Below are 15,241 nucleotides of genomic sequence, written 5' to 3' on the forward strand. Positions count from 1 at the left end.
TTATTTGTTATAACTTTTCTTGTAAACCACCCTGACCTGTTTGTTCAGAAAGGGCGATATAGCAAATTTTAACAAACAACTTGCCAACTAAATTGCATGCATAACTGGCACTATTCTATAACCTGCGTGCACAATTTTGCATACTATGTGCACGCAAGTTTATAAAGTAAGAGTAAGTGTGTGTTGTCCCCTCAAATTCCTTGCCTTCTCCTAGTAGCTGAGATGCATTCAGTTACAGGAAAGAGACAAAAAGATTATCTCCTTTTTAAATTCACCTCCCCCTTCCACATCTCTTTGTATGGATGGCATGCTGTAGGTTGATGAGTGTAATGGAAGTGAATTTTAAAGATTGTTTTTCAACCATGTCTTGAACGACCAGTGCACTCGGGGTCTGTATTGTTGATTGGAAGTAATTCTGTTTAAAAATGATTGTTTAAAGGATTGCTTTTCAACCCTGCTTTTGTCCGACAATACACTCAAATCTTGTCTTTGACCGAAAGTAACTTTTCTTGTATGTAGAAGATAAGACATAGCTCTAACTAATTTGGTATGCAAAGGGGAGGATGGCACTTATTTCCCAGGCCCAGCTTGGCCACCTGAACTTGGGAAAGCATATGACCACGGTAAGCATTCTGTCATTTTCCATAGAAGCTTTCTGTAACTTTCCTTAACTCTGGACATAGGCTCAGAGCTTAATAAAAGGGAGGGCTTGCCACAGTAAGGTGGGGTTCATCTGTGAGTAACGTTCGGACTGCGCAGGTTTGTTCCTGGTCCAAAGCTCCTAGCTCTTGCTGTGTGAACCGGGCCCCCCCAGCTGTTGATAAGAGCCTGGATGATGGAGACCAGTGATGATTGTATGTATAGTGTAATTAGTGTTTCTTTCCTGGGCTAAGAACTCTTTGCATTGCTTAGATGTAGAGACTAGTGACGCAATGAATGTATATATGCTAACCATTGTTATCTATATATATATATATATATATATATATATATATATATATATATATATATATATATATATATAGATATAGATAGATAGATATAGATATATATAGATAGATAGATAGATAGATATAACATAGTAACATAGTAGATGACGGCAGAAAAAGACCTGCACGGTCCATCCAGTCTGCCCAACAAGATAAACTCATATGTGTATACCTTACCTTGATTTGTACCTGCCTTTTTCAGGGCACAGACCGTACAAGTCTGCCCAGCAGTATTTCCCGCCTCCCAACCACCAGTCCCGCCTCCCATCACCGTCTCTGGCACAGACCGTATAAGTCTGCCCTCCACTATCCTCGCCTCCCAACCACCAACCTCTCTTCCCCCACCTGCTCCGCCACCCAATTTCGGCTAAGCTTCTGAGGATCCATTCCTACTGCACAGGATTCCTTTATGCATATCCCAAGCATGTTTGAATTCTGTTACCGTTTTCATCTCCACCACCTCCCGCAGGAGGACATTCCAAGCATCCAACACCCTCTCCGTGAAAAAATACTTCCTGACATCTTTTTTGAGTCTGCCCCCCTTCAATCTCATTTCATGTCCTCTCGTTCTACCGCCTTCCCATCTCCGGAAAAGATTTTTTTGCGGATTAATACCTTTCAAGTATTTGAACATCTGTATCATATCACCCCTGTTCCTCCTTTCCTCCAGGGTATACATGTTCAGGTCAACAAGTCTTTGCTCATACGTCTTGGAACACAAATCCCATACCATTCTCGTAGCTTTTCTTTGCACCGCTTCCATTTTTTTAACATCCTTCGCAAGGTACGGCCTCCAAAACTGAACACAACACTCCAAGTGGGGCCTCACCAACGACTTGTACAGGGGCATCAACACTTCCTTTCTTCTGCTGATCACACCTCTCTCTATACAGCCTAGCAACCTTCTTGCTACGGCCACCGCCTTGTCACACTGTTTCGTCGCCTTCAGATCCTCGGATACTATCACCCCAAGATCCCTCTCCCCCTCAGTACCTATGAGACTCTCCCCGTCTAACACATAAGTCTCTCGTGGGTTTCTACTCCCTAAATGCATCACTTTGCATTTCTTCGCATTGAATTTTAATTGCCAAACCTTAGACCATTCTTCTAGCTTCCTCAGACCCCTTTTCATGCTTTCCACTCCCTCCCGGGTGTCCACTCTGTTGCAAATCTTAGTATCATCCGCAAATAGGCAAACTTTACCTTCTAACCCTTCGGCAATGTCACTCACAAATATATTGAACAGAATCGGTCCCAGCACCGATCCCTGAGGCACTCCACTACTCACCTTTCCCTCCTCCGAGCGAACTCCATTTACCACCACCTTCTGTCGTCTGTCCGTCAACCAGTTCCTAATCCAGTTCACCACTTTGGGACCTATCTTCAGCCCATCTAGTTTATTTAAGAGCCTCCTGTGGGGAACTGTGTCAAAAGCTTTGCTAAAATCTAAGTAGATTACGTCTATAGCACGTCGATGATTCAATTCTCCAGTTACCCAATCAAAGAAGTCAATGAGATTCGTTTGGCACGATTTCCCTCTGGTAAAACCATGTTGTCTCGGATCTTGCAACTTATTGGCTTCTAGGAAATTCACTATCCTTTCCTTCAGCATGGCTTCCATTACTAATCATTGTAGAATTTAGCTTCCCTAATAAAGGTTTCATTTACTTGTCACGAATCCAAAAGAATCCACGGTAATTATTGAGAAGTCTGTGTTAGTGAGACAGGCTGTAAATCCATAGCAGTTCATCTTGGCGACGAGGGTGGGATTCGTACAAAGAATGACTCCTTTGTAAGAGGAATGCAGGGGAGAGTTTAAAGAAATCATTGCTTTGTTGCAGGCAAAATGTTAAAACAGAAAAGGAGAAGTATGTTAATGAGTTTATCTTGTTGGGCAGACTGGATGGACTGTACGGGTCTTTATCTGCCGTCATTTACTATGTTACTATGTAACATTTATCTGAAAACCCATTAGAGCCGGGATAATAGGAATACAGAATGAAGTGTGTGATTTACAGCTAAAATGCAGAATACTTTACTAACTGAGCATGCCGTTGTAAAGTGTGACACAGTTAGAATGCTGTGTGATTTATGCAATTAAAATAACTGAGCGTGCCGTGCTTTTGTAAGTGTGACGTAGTATATGTTTAGACTTATTTGTTGTTATTAATTGCACATATGAAGGGAAAAGGTATAGGAGTTAAATCTTTTCAGGCAGGGAAATTTAAACTGTCAGACATAGGAATGTGTTAATTATGATAAATAGGTTTTTTTTTATTATACTCAGATAGAGATAGTTTACAAGTAGAAATTAATATAGCATAATTTACTACTTGCATGTTGTAACATTTGTCCTTATACAACGGAATAAGGCTCAAGCTGACTAACTCTGAACACTTGTGGAGGTGAATTTCACCGGTGGGTTCCTTCCACAACCTGATTAATAATTTCAAATACTGCCTTGTGCACTGACCTCTTTTGTTATGGGCAAATTGTGTAGTTTAGTGTAACTAAGCAGCGTGTATTATTTGTAATACTGAATTTTGGTTCGTTATTAGTGGGCAGCATTATTACTATTTGCCCTTGGATTATACTTCCTGTTAATTTTAGTATGCTTGTTGAAATTAGTGCTCAGTATATTATTAGTTAATTATACTTCCTACTAATTTTAGTAAATTTGTTGAAATTAGTGCTCAATATATTATCCGTTTGTATAATCTGTCTTGTTACTTTTTGTTTGTTTTACCTGATGTAAACCAATGACTTATGTATGAGCTGTCGTTCAGACAGAGTTGAAAATCAAGGACCGATTGTAATGGAAGTGAATTTTAAAGATTGTTTTTCAACCCTGTATATTTGTTGAAATTAGTGCTCAGTATATTATCAGTTTGTATAATCTGTCTTGTTACTTTTTTTTTTTGTTTTACCTGATGTGAAGTTATATATATATATATATATATATATATATATATATATATATATATATATCTTAATCATTGTAAAATTTAGCTTCCGTAATAAAGGTTTCATTTACTTGTCACGCATCCAAAAGAATCCACGGTAATTATTGAGCAGTCTGTGTTAGTGAGACAGGCTGTAAATCCATAGCAGTTCAATGAGCTGACTGCCAACTTGTCTTAGTGCTCTGCTTCCTCTTTTGAGATTTCATTATAAAAAACGTTACTGTATTTTAACCCAAAGCTCAGAAGTCACATGTGGTTTGTTGCTTACCACAGGAATCACAAAAGAGCACAGAACAAAGAGCAACCTGAATGTCATAGGATGTCTGGTCACAAGTCATGCTATAAAAAAAAAATAATGCCCCTGTATTGTTTTGTTTACATTTGTCTGTTACTTTCAGATTACATGTATTCAGTTTCTTGATAAAAAATAAAATGGCAGCTAGCTCTGTTTTTATAATCACTAGTTAACTGCCAAGCTCCCAGATTTCTGTCACAATGGAGTTCATAATTAAGCAGATGATTTATAACACAGAGGCCTAGATACCAAAGGGTTTTTTTTCCCATGCATAGGTGTCAGCTCTGTGCATGCAATGGGTACTAAGCACCCCCAATATTGAGCAAGCTCCTTCACTGTGTCCAGGGAAGGGTAATTTGTTTTGCATTGGCACCCCTAATATTTAAAAACAAATTGGCTCCTACACCATGTGGATGCTAATTTTATAACGGGGCACATGGATTAAGAGGGCAGGTAGGCATCTATTTAGGTGCCTACCTTGCACATATAAATATTCATACCTAGAAATAGGATAGTGGGCTAGATGGACCATTGATCTGACCCAGTATGGCTGTTTTTATGTTCTTATGAAATCAAATCATAAAAGGTTGTTCTTCATGTACTGTATAATTTAAGCTGTGGAAGCTGTTACCAGAGAATATTGTCAACGCAACTAATGTTGCAGGTTTCAGAAAAATTTGGACAAGTTCCTGGTAACATAGTAACATACATAGTAGATGACAGCAGAAAAAGACCTGCACGGTCCATCCAGTCTGCCCAACAAGACAACTCATATGTGCTACTTTTTGTGTATACCCTACTTTGATTTGTACCTATGCTCTTCAGGGCACAGACCGTGTAAGTCTGCCCAGCACTATCCCCGCCTCCCAACCACCGGCTCTGGCACAGACCGTATAAGTTGAAAAGTTCATAAAAAATTATCCAGGTAGACTCAAGAGAGCCATTGCTCATCCCTGGGAATGAGTTATAAGTAATAGATCTACATTTTGAGATCTGTTGGGTACTTGTGGCCTGGATTGGTCACTGTTGGAGAAAGGATGCTGGGTTCAAAAGACTTTGGTCTAACTCAGTATTGTTTTTCTTATGGCCTTATGTTCTTCATACATCTAGCTCTGCTGTCTACAACTAATCATCTCTCTTTCAACAAGCAGGATGAGTCAGCGTCCAGTGTATATCATAAAGGCCATGAAAAGGTGCAAACCATACATATTTCTAATATTGCTAGTTTGCTTTTCTTGAGCTGGGAGCAGACTTCAGAGTTGCAAGAGAATTATAAATGTGCTTTTTCTAAAAAATACCTAAGGCTGTAGAAATTTGTAGTTTGACATTTTGGCCTGTGCTAGCTTGTGATAAGTTGCTGGTCAGCAACTAAAGCCAGAGACTCCTATGACTAAGGACGCCTGCTGTATCCAGATAAACAATCAAAAGGAGAAGTGGGTGTGACCAAAATTGTAGCCATAGCACGAGGGTGGGGGTAGTAACTTGGTAACATACCCATTGTCTAAAGAAAACTTATGCTTATATGCATGACAAGCCCTAACTGCCAATATAGTAAGAGAATAAATGATAGAATTTGATGGATGATTCATAACAGGAAACAGAATATTCTGGAAAGATGCATATTCATTAGGTAAGAAGGGTAATTATAATTAAGATAATGAAGGTGGACATATTGACAGCTCCCAGGGAAAACTCTGTTTTTATTTGCTACATATTATACTGTATTGGGAGTTTATTTGTTACTATTTCAATAATTACTGATTGGCTTCTTTGACAATTTTAATAAACGTTTATGTCTAATACTTTATTTATTTATTGCATTTGGATCCCACATTTTCCCACCTCTTTGCAGGCTCAATGTGGCTTACAATACATCATGAACAGTGGAAACATATAAGAAAATATACATTTAGCATTACAGAAGGAACATGGGTTATATGATAATGGTAAAACATATTAGTAGTTTAACAAGCAAATATTATTTATTTAGTAGCCAGAGTTTTTCTTGCCTGGAATTCTGCCTGGGAGAGCAAAAATTTACTTGACGCCAGGAGATCTTCAGAAGGTTACTTCTGTTGCAGAGGCAAGACAGACATGAACACCAGGTACAGTTCAGGTTTCTCTTACTTACCAATAGGTGAACTCATTGTGCAGCTGCTTATTAACTCTTGTCTCTTATCTGTCCCTACACTCCTCTTTGGATGATCCACTCATTGGGCAAGCCACTCTTTATCTGTGTCCTTCTCCTTCATTGCCAACACTGTGCTTTCCACCTTTCTATGCCATACACAATTCTCTGCTCTGGCCTTCTTCAAATCCAGTCTAAAAATCTATCTTTGTGAGGCTGCTTTTAATTCTTAACCCTGTTTCTACTGATTAATCTGGTTAACTATTTTCTAGTAAAGGCAGTGGTGTGCTGCAGCTGGCTCTCACAAGCTGGTTGTTAAATGTTTTGGAATCTTGCGAGCCGGTTGTTCTGGGAGTGCAAGCTGGCTTGACTCTCCTCATCCCACCCCACAACCTGCAGGGTCACAGACTCCCAAGCACCGGCTCACCTGCCCGCCCTCAGCTCCCCAATAGCCCTCCTTTCCTTCCTGCCACCACCCTGCCTTTAAATATTTTATTTTACCTCAAGTTGCGGCGGCGGCACTGAAAGCAGCAGGCTCGGCTTGCCACCAGCCTTCTCTTCCCTCTCAGTGTCCCGCCTTCTTCTGATGTATTTCCTGTTTCCGCAAGGGCGAGACACAGAGGGAAGGGAAGGCTGGAGGCGAGCCAAGCCTGCTGCTTTCAGTGCCACCACCGCGATGAGGTAAAATAAAATATTTAAAGGCAGGGCGGTAGCAGGAAGGAAAGGAGGGCTATCGGGGAGCTGAGGGCGGGCAGGTGAGCCGGTGCTGGGGTTGGAACTGGAACTCGGGGGAAGGTGGAGGCTGGGGCGAGTCATTGCACATGGATGGGAGGGGAGGATAGCGGCAAAGGAGGATCACTGGACATGAGAGGGAAGAGAGAGAGAGAGGAAGGAGATGCCTACTACGGATGGATGAGAGGGAAGAGAGAGAGAGAGGAAGGAGATGCCTACTACGGATGGATGAGAGGGAAGAGAGAGAGGAAGGAGATGCCTACTACGGATGGATGAGAGGGAAGAGAGAGGAAGGAGATGCATACGGATGGAGGGAAGAGAGAGGAAGGTGTCGTGCGAGGCCGCCCTTGTAAGTCTCGGCAGCCATTTTAAAGAAGATGCGGCAGGAGGAGGGTCCCTGTTTCCCAGGCAGGGGGAGGAATACTCCCCTTGCCTTGGAATCAGCTGTCAGTGACATCACTGACGTCAGTGCATTCTAAACTGCCTAGCAGACCACCTCCGAGGGAGCCACGGTACCAGGCACATTAGAACGTTGGAAGTGAGAATTATTATATAGGACCTGCATAATGCTGTATTTGTCAGAGTCATGGAAAGAAAAGTTGCTTCCGTAGACAACAGGATAAATCTGAAACACAAGTAGTTGGTGTCATCTAGTGGCACTGACATGGATGATTCTCACAGAGCTCAGAAAAACCAAGCATTTTTTTTTTTTGGGGGGGGGGGGGGGTGTGACATCTGTGCAATCATTACCTCATGAGTCCCGAGTATATATTCCATCTGAGTTATTGCATGGATTTGGTTTTTGTCAATCTACAGATTATTTTCTGGCTGCTAGTCACTTCATTTCCTTTTTTCAGTTTCTTTCTGTAAGTTTTGCAATCTTCTCTGCCCCCTCCCCATTCCCTAGTGAACTGACTTTTCAACATACTCGAGATCTTAAATAAATGTCCCTGTGGATGGAATATGTACTATACAGACACCCATCAGAAATGTTAATCACTGTATAGAACCTGACCACGACTAGAGGCTGGCCAAATATTGGTTTTGGCACTGAAACTGGCCTTAAATTCGTATTCAGCCTTTTTTGGTATTTGGCTGGAATCGAAACTTTATGCTGGGTCTTCTAGCTGTCCTTTCTTTATGCTGGGCCTTCTAGCTGTCCTTTCCTCCCTCCATGACAGCCCTCCTTCCTTCCTTCCTTCCTTCCCCTCACCCCCTGCCAGGCCTACCGTACATCCCCTGGTGGTCCTGTAGCTAGTCAGAGCAGGAACAATCCATAGTCACTTCTGCCTGTGCCAGCCCTAATCTCAAAATGGCTGCTGTGACCGCCCACATGGGCACGCTGCCGGTTACAACCAGGAACGCCCCGCCCCCCCCCCCCCCCCCCCCCCCCGCAACAGAAAATAGAAAGTTATTTTCTACCGCAGGATTTGGTGCACACCAAAATCGGAATTACCACCAGGCGCACAAACTACCCCAAGCAGTAGTGCCGATTAGGCATGTGCTACCTGCGTGTTAGCCCTCCCGTGCCTTTATAAAAGAGCCCCTAAACTCACTAGTAAAATACTCCAAATATCACAATGGATGCAGTTTCTTCTGCAGAACAAGAGAACTGAAAATGTTTCTGCTAGAATGGAAGCAATAAAATGCTACAAATTAAATGAAGTACAGGTAAAACAGCAACTGTCCACATGGAGCAAGCAAGCTTGGGATTCCTTCAGTCTGTATACCATACCTGACTTTTACCCTCCATAATTTCTTTCAGGCGCTTCAGGACGGTGCTGATACTCCTAAGCTGAACAGCTGTCCGAGGGTCATGACCTCCTGGAGGAGGATCTACTTTCCGTCTACTTTCTGGTCAGGGTGAGAGGGAACAAAAAAAAAAAAAAAAAGATATTTAGGCTCATTTAAGATGAGCACAAACTGGAAGGCATCGGACAGTCCTCCTTAGAAAGATATCCATTATCAGGTGCCACATTCCTAAGGAGGCGAGTAAAGTTTTAGTGTCTATAAGTAACAATGGCAAACACCCTGTTCTCATTAGCAGAGACCTTGCCATTTATAATAAAAGGACAGTAAGTCCAGAGAAAAGTTTACAAGTAGCAACTATTCTGTTACCTCTCTGTTTCTATCCTGTGACACCTCCCCCCCCATGTCACGTAAATGAAAAACAAAAAAAAACTTCTCTATAATGCTGCATAGTGACCTTTGAACACAGGCAGCAGGTCTTGCAAGAGATCATATACAGTACAAATTTAATGGTGGAAACCCTTACAATGAAGTGTGTTTAGTAATTCCAAAATATTATCTGCATTTCCATGAAATCAGGCCACAACACTCCATGAAGACAGTGCGCTTAGACATAGGGAGGGAGAGAGTGTGGTGGTGGCTGATGCAGTGGAAGCTCTTAATAGTTGATAACTGGTAAAAAGGGTGTCCTTAAAAGGTAGTACCAGACCAACTAGTGTTAAAAAAAATCCAATATACTGAAAAAAGAAAGGAGCAAAAAATGAAGACACCACTCACCCACAGTCTGGCTAAATCACTTCTAGCTACAATTTCCTTGTATCATGATCAATTTAGATCAACCCAATAAAGTTAAGAACTGTTAAGTGTATCTTCATTTTAAGAAATCTGTAACAAACTGAGGCTCAACTGCATATACTGAATCTAGAGATGATAAAGGGTCAATCAAAATGTTGCTGCGATCTCAAAAGCAACTGAGCAGCAACAACTAATCTGAAGATCTTTCAAAGAAGCAGCACAATGTACTAAATGCTCTACAAAAGGGTTGTCAAACTGAAATCTTGAGGGGGCCATAAGTCAGTCTTTTTTAATCTCTCTCATGAATATTCATTAAGGATACTTGCATACAACAGAGGTAGTGCATGCAAATACTCATATATATTCTTTAGAGAAATGCTGATTGGTTTGCAGTTTCATACCTTTGCACTAACAGATATACATATTATACGTAAGAACATAAAATAAGTGTTGCCAATAATGGGACAGACCAAAGGTCTATCAAGCCCAGCATCCTGTTTCAAACAGTGGCCAATCCAGGTTACAAGTACCTGGCAAGATCCCAAAAAACAGTACAATACATTTTATGCTGCTTATCCTACAAAAAAGCAGTGGATTTTCCCCAAGTCCATCTTAATAATAGCTTATGGACTTTTCTTTTAGGAAGCTATTCAAACCTTTAAAACCCCACTAAGCTAAATGCTTTTACCACATTCCCTAGCAACGAATTCCAGACTTTAATTACATGTTGAGGCCAAGTTGGCTTTAGGGAACAAGAGAAACTGAGACCAAAGCTGAGAAGGAACCCCTGAAGTGTACTGATGCGGAATCTGGCCCATGGGAGAATGTCCAAGAAGCGACCATTGCATCTCAAACTTGAACCTATTCCCAGACTCCCGGACCTGATAGGGAAAGTAGAACCTGACTTGGGTTGGCATCTGTTGCCAAGGAGCAAAAGGAAGAAAGGACTTCCCAAGCCTATGTGGAATATCACTCCCAGATATGCCAAGATTTGTGTTGGAAACAACTGACTCTTGGTGAAATTGATTACCAGTCCTAAGGACTGAAGAAGTGTAGCTATCTTGGATGAAATCTGCAGTCTCTCTTGATAGAGTCATAAATCACGGAGTATGGATGAACCTGCAATCCATCCTCATGAAGGAAAGCTGCCACTATCACCATGACCTTGAAAAGAATGTACTTGATGATGTGAAAAGCCTGAAAGACAGTCAAATTGATAATGTTCTTCTGCGGGAAGGTGCACTGGGAATTGGAAAGTACACTTTCTTGAGATCCAGGAAGATTAGAAACTCTCCCTGCTAGAAAAACTATTACACACTGCAAAGTTCCCATTCTGAAAAGTTGAACCTTAAACACTGTAGATTCTTATGACATCCAAAATCAGCTGGAAAGAAGCTCCTTGGCTATAAGAATAACACAAAGGAACAACTTCCTATTCTCCCAATTGCAACTGGGGACCAGACTCGACCATGTCTAAATGAAGAAACGTTTGCAAGGTGGCATGGACTGACTGATATTTGGGCTTCAGCTTGCATGGAGAATCCAAGAAAAATCTGCAGTGAAATGGGAGAACTCCAGTTTGTAACCCTGCATTAGAAACTCCAAGACACATTGGTCTGAAGCAATCTTGGCCCACTCCTCATGAAGTCCTGCTATCATGAAGCCAGAGGAGTGAACCTTCTACAGCATTCCAAGTATCCACCACTCTCTACATGAAGTATTTTTTCACGGAGAGAGTGGTGGATACTTGGAATGCCCTCCACGGGAGGTGGTGGAGATGAAAACGGTAACGGAATTCAAAAATGCGTGGCATAAACATAAAGAAATCCCTGTTCAGAAGGAATGGATCCTCAGAAGCTTAGCAGAGATTGGGTGGCAGCACCGGTGGTTGGGAGGCGGGGCTAGTGCTTGGCAGACTTCTACGATCTGTGCCCTGAAAATGGCAGATACAAATCAAGGTCAGGTATAAAGTAGCACATACGAGTTTATCTTGTTGGGCAGACTGGATGGACCGTACAGGTCTTTCTTTTCCGTCAATTACTATCTTACTATGTAACCGAGACCCCATCATTGGGAGATGCAGCAGGCATAGGTATATCTGGAGTTGAAGCCGCGATCATTCTGCCAGCATGCAAGGCAGCGTGGGATATGCATAAAGGAATCCTGTGCAGTAGGAATGGATCCTCAGAAGCTTAGCCAAAATTGGGTGGCAGAGCAGGTGGGGGAAGAGAGGTTGGTGGTTGGGAGGCGAGGATAGTAGAGGGCAGACTTATATGGTCTATGCCAGAGCCGGTGATGGGAGGCGGGAAAAGGTGGTTGGGAGGCGGGAAATACTGCTGGGCAGACTTGTACGGTCTGTGCCCTGAAAAAGGCAGGTACAAATCAAGGTAAGGTATACACATATGAGTTTATCTTGTTGGGCAGACTGGACGGACCATGCAGGTCTTTTTCTGCCATCATCTACTATGTTACTATGTCATAGTGGAAGTGGAAACCCTGAAAGTGGTTTTCCTGGCCTGGAGCATGTGGCCTCACAAATCCTACAACTAAACAGAAGATTTAAAAGAATCTTTAGACTCATCCATTGGCATTCCTCAGGTCTTACTACTACTACTTGACATTTCTAAAGCGCTACTAGGGTTACGCAGCGCTGTACAATTTAGCATAGAAGGACAGTCCCTGCTCAAAGGAGGTTTACCCAACTTCCCTAGATCTTCTCCAAGCACAAGATTACTTCTAAAAAAATTGATTGCTAAATGTGACTTGGAAGCCACATCAGCTGTCCGATGCCTAAGCCAAAGCTAACTTCTTGCAGAGAGGGTCAAAAATCGGCTGGTGTGGCTGCAATAGAACTGGCTGCACACTGGAGCTAACAAGTGTGGCTGAAAACCAGAGCTAGATGATGTAGCAGAATATCGCTGTTTTAACCATTGTGAACTACAGATAGCAAGTTGAAGCAGGACATGAACCAGCAACCACTAGATCTCTGTGCTCGCTCTGTGCTTAAACTATTAAGCTACCTCTACACTGAAGTACTGCCTTAATAAACACTAGCTGTCCCATACAATAAAAAGGTGCAAAAATGCAATAGGAGCAATTAGAGCCACTAGTGACGCTGCAGATACCGTGGTGGCTGGAGCTACTATGCAATAGTTTGGCTAGTATCAGTGTGCAAAATGAGAGAGAACAAACCTTTAGTACAGTAGTGTAGTGATAACTGTTCCAGTCATGTAATGAACTGCTTGGCAAGGCAAGCAATAGGAGAGAATGAAAAAAAATGCCCCATTGGAAACAGAGCTGAGTCCACAGCTTCTAATATGATGAATAAACCAGCCTTGAAACTGTGACCTTCAGGTTGAAAGCCAGCCACCTTCCAGAATAAAACTATTTGAATGTAAACACTGCACCCAGAGAAACCATGTCAGCACTGAGAGTGCAGGAGTATCACGGAGACCAAAAGAAACCTGGGAGGAGTGACCTAGCTTCAGAAATTAACTCAAAATGTTACATTTCTCCCAGAAACATGGAGTCAACAGCACTAAGCCTGACTCTAAACTAAACACCATCTGTACTGCAATGCTCTGAAAAAGGGTAAGAGTGAAAAACCTAGAGTAGGACCTTTCCCTAATCCCTTTCCCCCTTCCTTTCATGTTGCACACACACCATAAACCACCTCGAAGAGGGTACCAAGCAGAGGTAAATCAATAATCCTCAGAAGCTTAGTGGAGATCGGGTGGCAGAGCCAGTGATGGGAGGCGGGGCTAGTGCTGGGCAGACTTCTACGGTCTGTGCCCTGAAAATGGCAGATACAAATCAAGGTCAGGTATACACATAAAGTAGCACATACGAGTTTAGCTTGTTGGGCAGACTGGATGGACCGTATACGTCTTTCTCTGCTGTCATCTAAATATTTTTTGTGTCCAACTTCAAGAGGGTGCACACAAACCATAAACCACCTCGATGCGGGTACCAAAGGTAAATCAAGTCAGAAATATTCTTAGTGATCAACTGCAAGAGACAGTGCACAGTCATTGTCCTCAATAATACACTTGCAGTATAATCATTACCTGCCAAACTGCAGTCATTAAGCTTGGGATTCAGCAGAGGGAAATCTTGCCTCACCAATTTGCTTCATTTACTGGAAGGGGTAAATAAACATATGGATAAAGATAGCCAGTTGATGTAGTATACCTAGATTTTCAGAAGGCATTTGAAAATGTCTCTCATGAGAGACTCCTAAGAAAATTAAAAAGCCTTGAGATAAGAGGCAATGCTCTATTGTGTATTGGGAACTGGTTAAAAGATAGAAAACAGAGGGTAATGTTAAATTCCATTTCTCTAAATGGAGAAAAAAGTTTATTAAATCTCGGGTCCACATGTTCAGAGAACTCGACATGGCCATGTTTCAGCAACAGTGCCTGGGTCAGAAATCTTTCAACCTATTTATTTCTGGGGCAACCATGCCAAGAAATCGCTGAGCTCCTGTGTTGATTATCTAAGCTCACTACCTCCAATATTAGCACATGGCAATGTCAATTCCTCTGAACATGTAGAGCTGAGATTTAATAAATTTCTTTGATCTTAAATTGTTGGAATCCTTGTTTTTGATGCCTCACTTCCTCTTGCTGTTGGAACTCTGAAAAGACACGTTCAGGGACTATGGACTACTGGAAATGAGATTATGCTTGAGAACATTATTGCATATTGAAGTATGTAGACAGGCTACTGAAACTGGGACTGTGCTATAGAAGACTATTAGAAGTACCAAGCCTGTGAGGAAACCGAGCTGACTTCCTTTATGTACTAAAATGCTTTGACTTTTAACTGCAATGTGTGTGCCACACGCGAGGTCCTGCACCCAGCTGCTAAATCCACACTACCATAGATAGAAAATATGATAACTATAAATTCCTCTGTAACACTCCATGGTGCGACCTCACATTCAGTATTGTATGCAATCAGAGTCACCATATCTCCAAAAAGACAATTAGAAAAGGTTCAAAAAAGGGTGACCAAAATAATTGAGTGGATAGAACTCCTTTCATACAAGAAAAGGATTAAGAGGTTAGGTCTCTTCAACTTGGAGAAGACTGATTGGGGTGGGAGGAGGGAACAGAGAGGAAATGATAAAGCTGAATGGAGTACAGCATGGACATTAATCAATTGTTTACACTTGAAAAAAGTACAGACGAGGGGACACTCCATAAAGTTACATGGTAATATTTTTAAAATAGGAGAAAATATTTTATTTCACTCAGCAAACAGTTAAACTCTGGAACTCATTGCCTGCCAGAGGATGTGGTAACAGCAGTTAACCTATAAGAGATTTTTTTAAAAGTTTGGACCAGTTCCTACAGGAACAGTTCGCAAACTGCTATTAAGGTAGACACTGGGAAAGCCACTGCTAAATCCTGGGATTGGTAGCATGGAATCTTGCTACTCTTTGGGATACTGCCAGGTACTTGTGATCTGGATTAGCCACTGTTGGAAGCAAGACACTGGGCTAGACAGACTATCAGTCTGGCCCAACATGGCTATTCTTATATACTTAAATATTTGGATAAAGGGTTTGTCAATTTCATAGGGAAAT

The 15,241-nt window shown here is 41.9% G+C and overlaps 1 protein-coding gene across 1 annotated transcript in view; it reads right to left on the bottom strand.

Annotated features, from left to right (window-relative positions):
* Positions 1-15,241, bottom strand: part of PIKFYVE (phosphoinositide kinase, FYVE-type zinc finger containing) — a 750,252-nt gene that overhangs the window by 682,703 nt on the left and 52,308 nt on the right. Inside the window, 1 exon segment of the mRNA XM_030210724.1 lies at positions 8,843-8,961. Within this exon segment, the coding sequence (XP_030066584.1) occupies positions 8,843-8,961 (119 nt within the window).

The sequence above is a fragment of the Microcaecilia unicolor genome, chromosome 7 (genome assembly GCF_901765095.1).
Source record: "Microcaecilia unicolor chromosome 7, aMicUni1.1, whole genome shotgun sequence".
Classification (NCBI taxonomy): domain Eukaryota; kingdom Metazoa; phylum Chordata; class Amphibia; order Gymnophiona; family Siphonopidae; genus Microcaecilia; species Microcaecilia unicolor.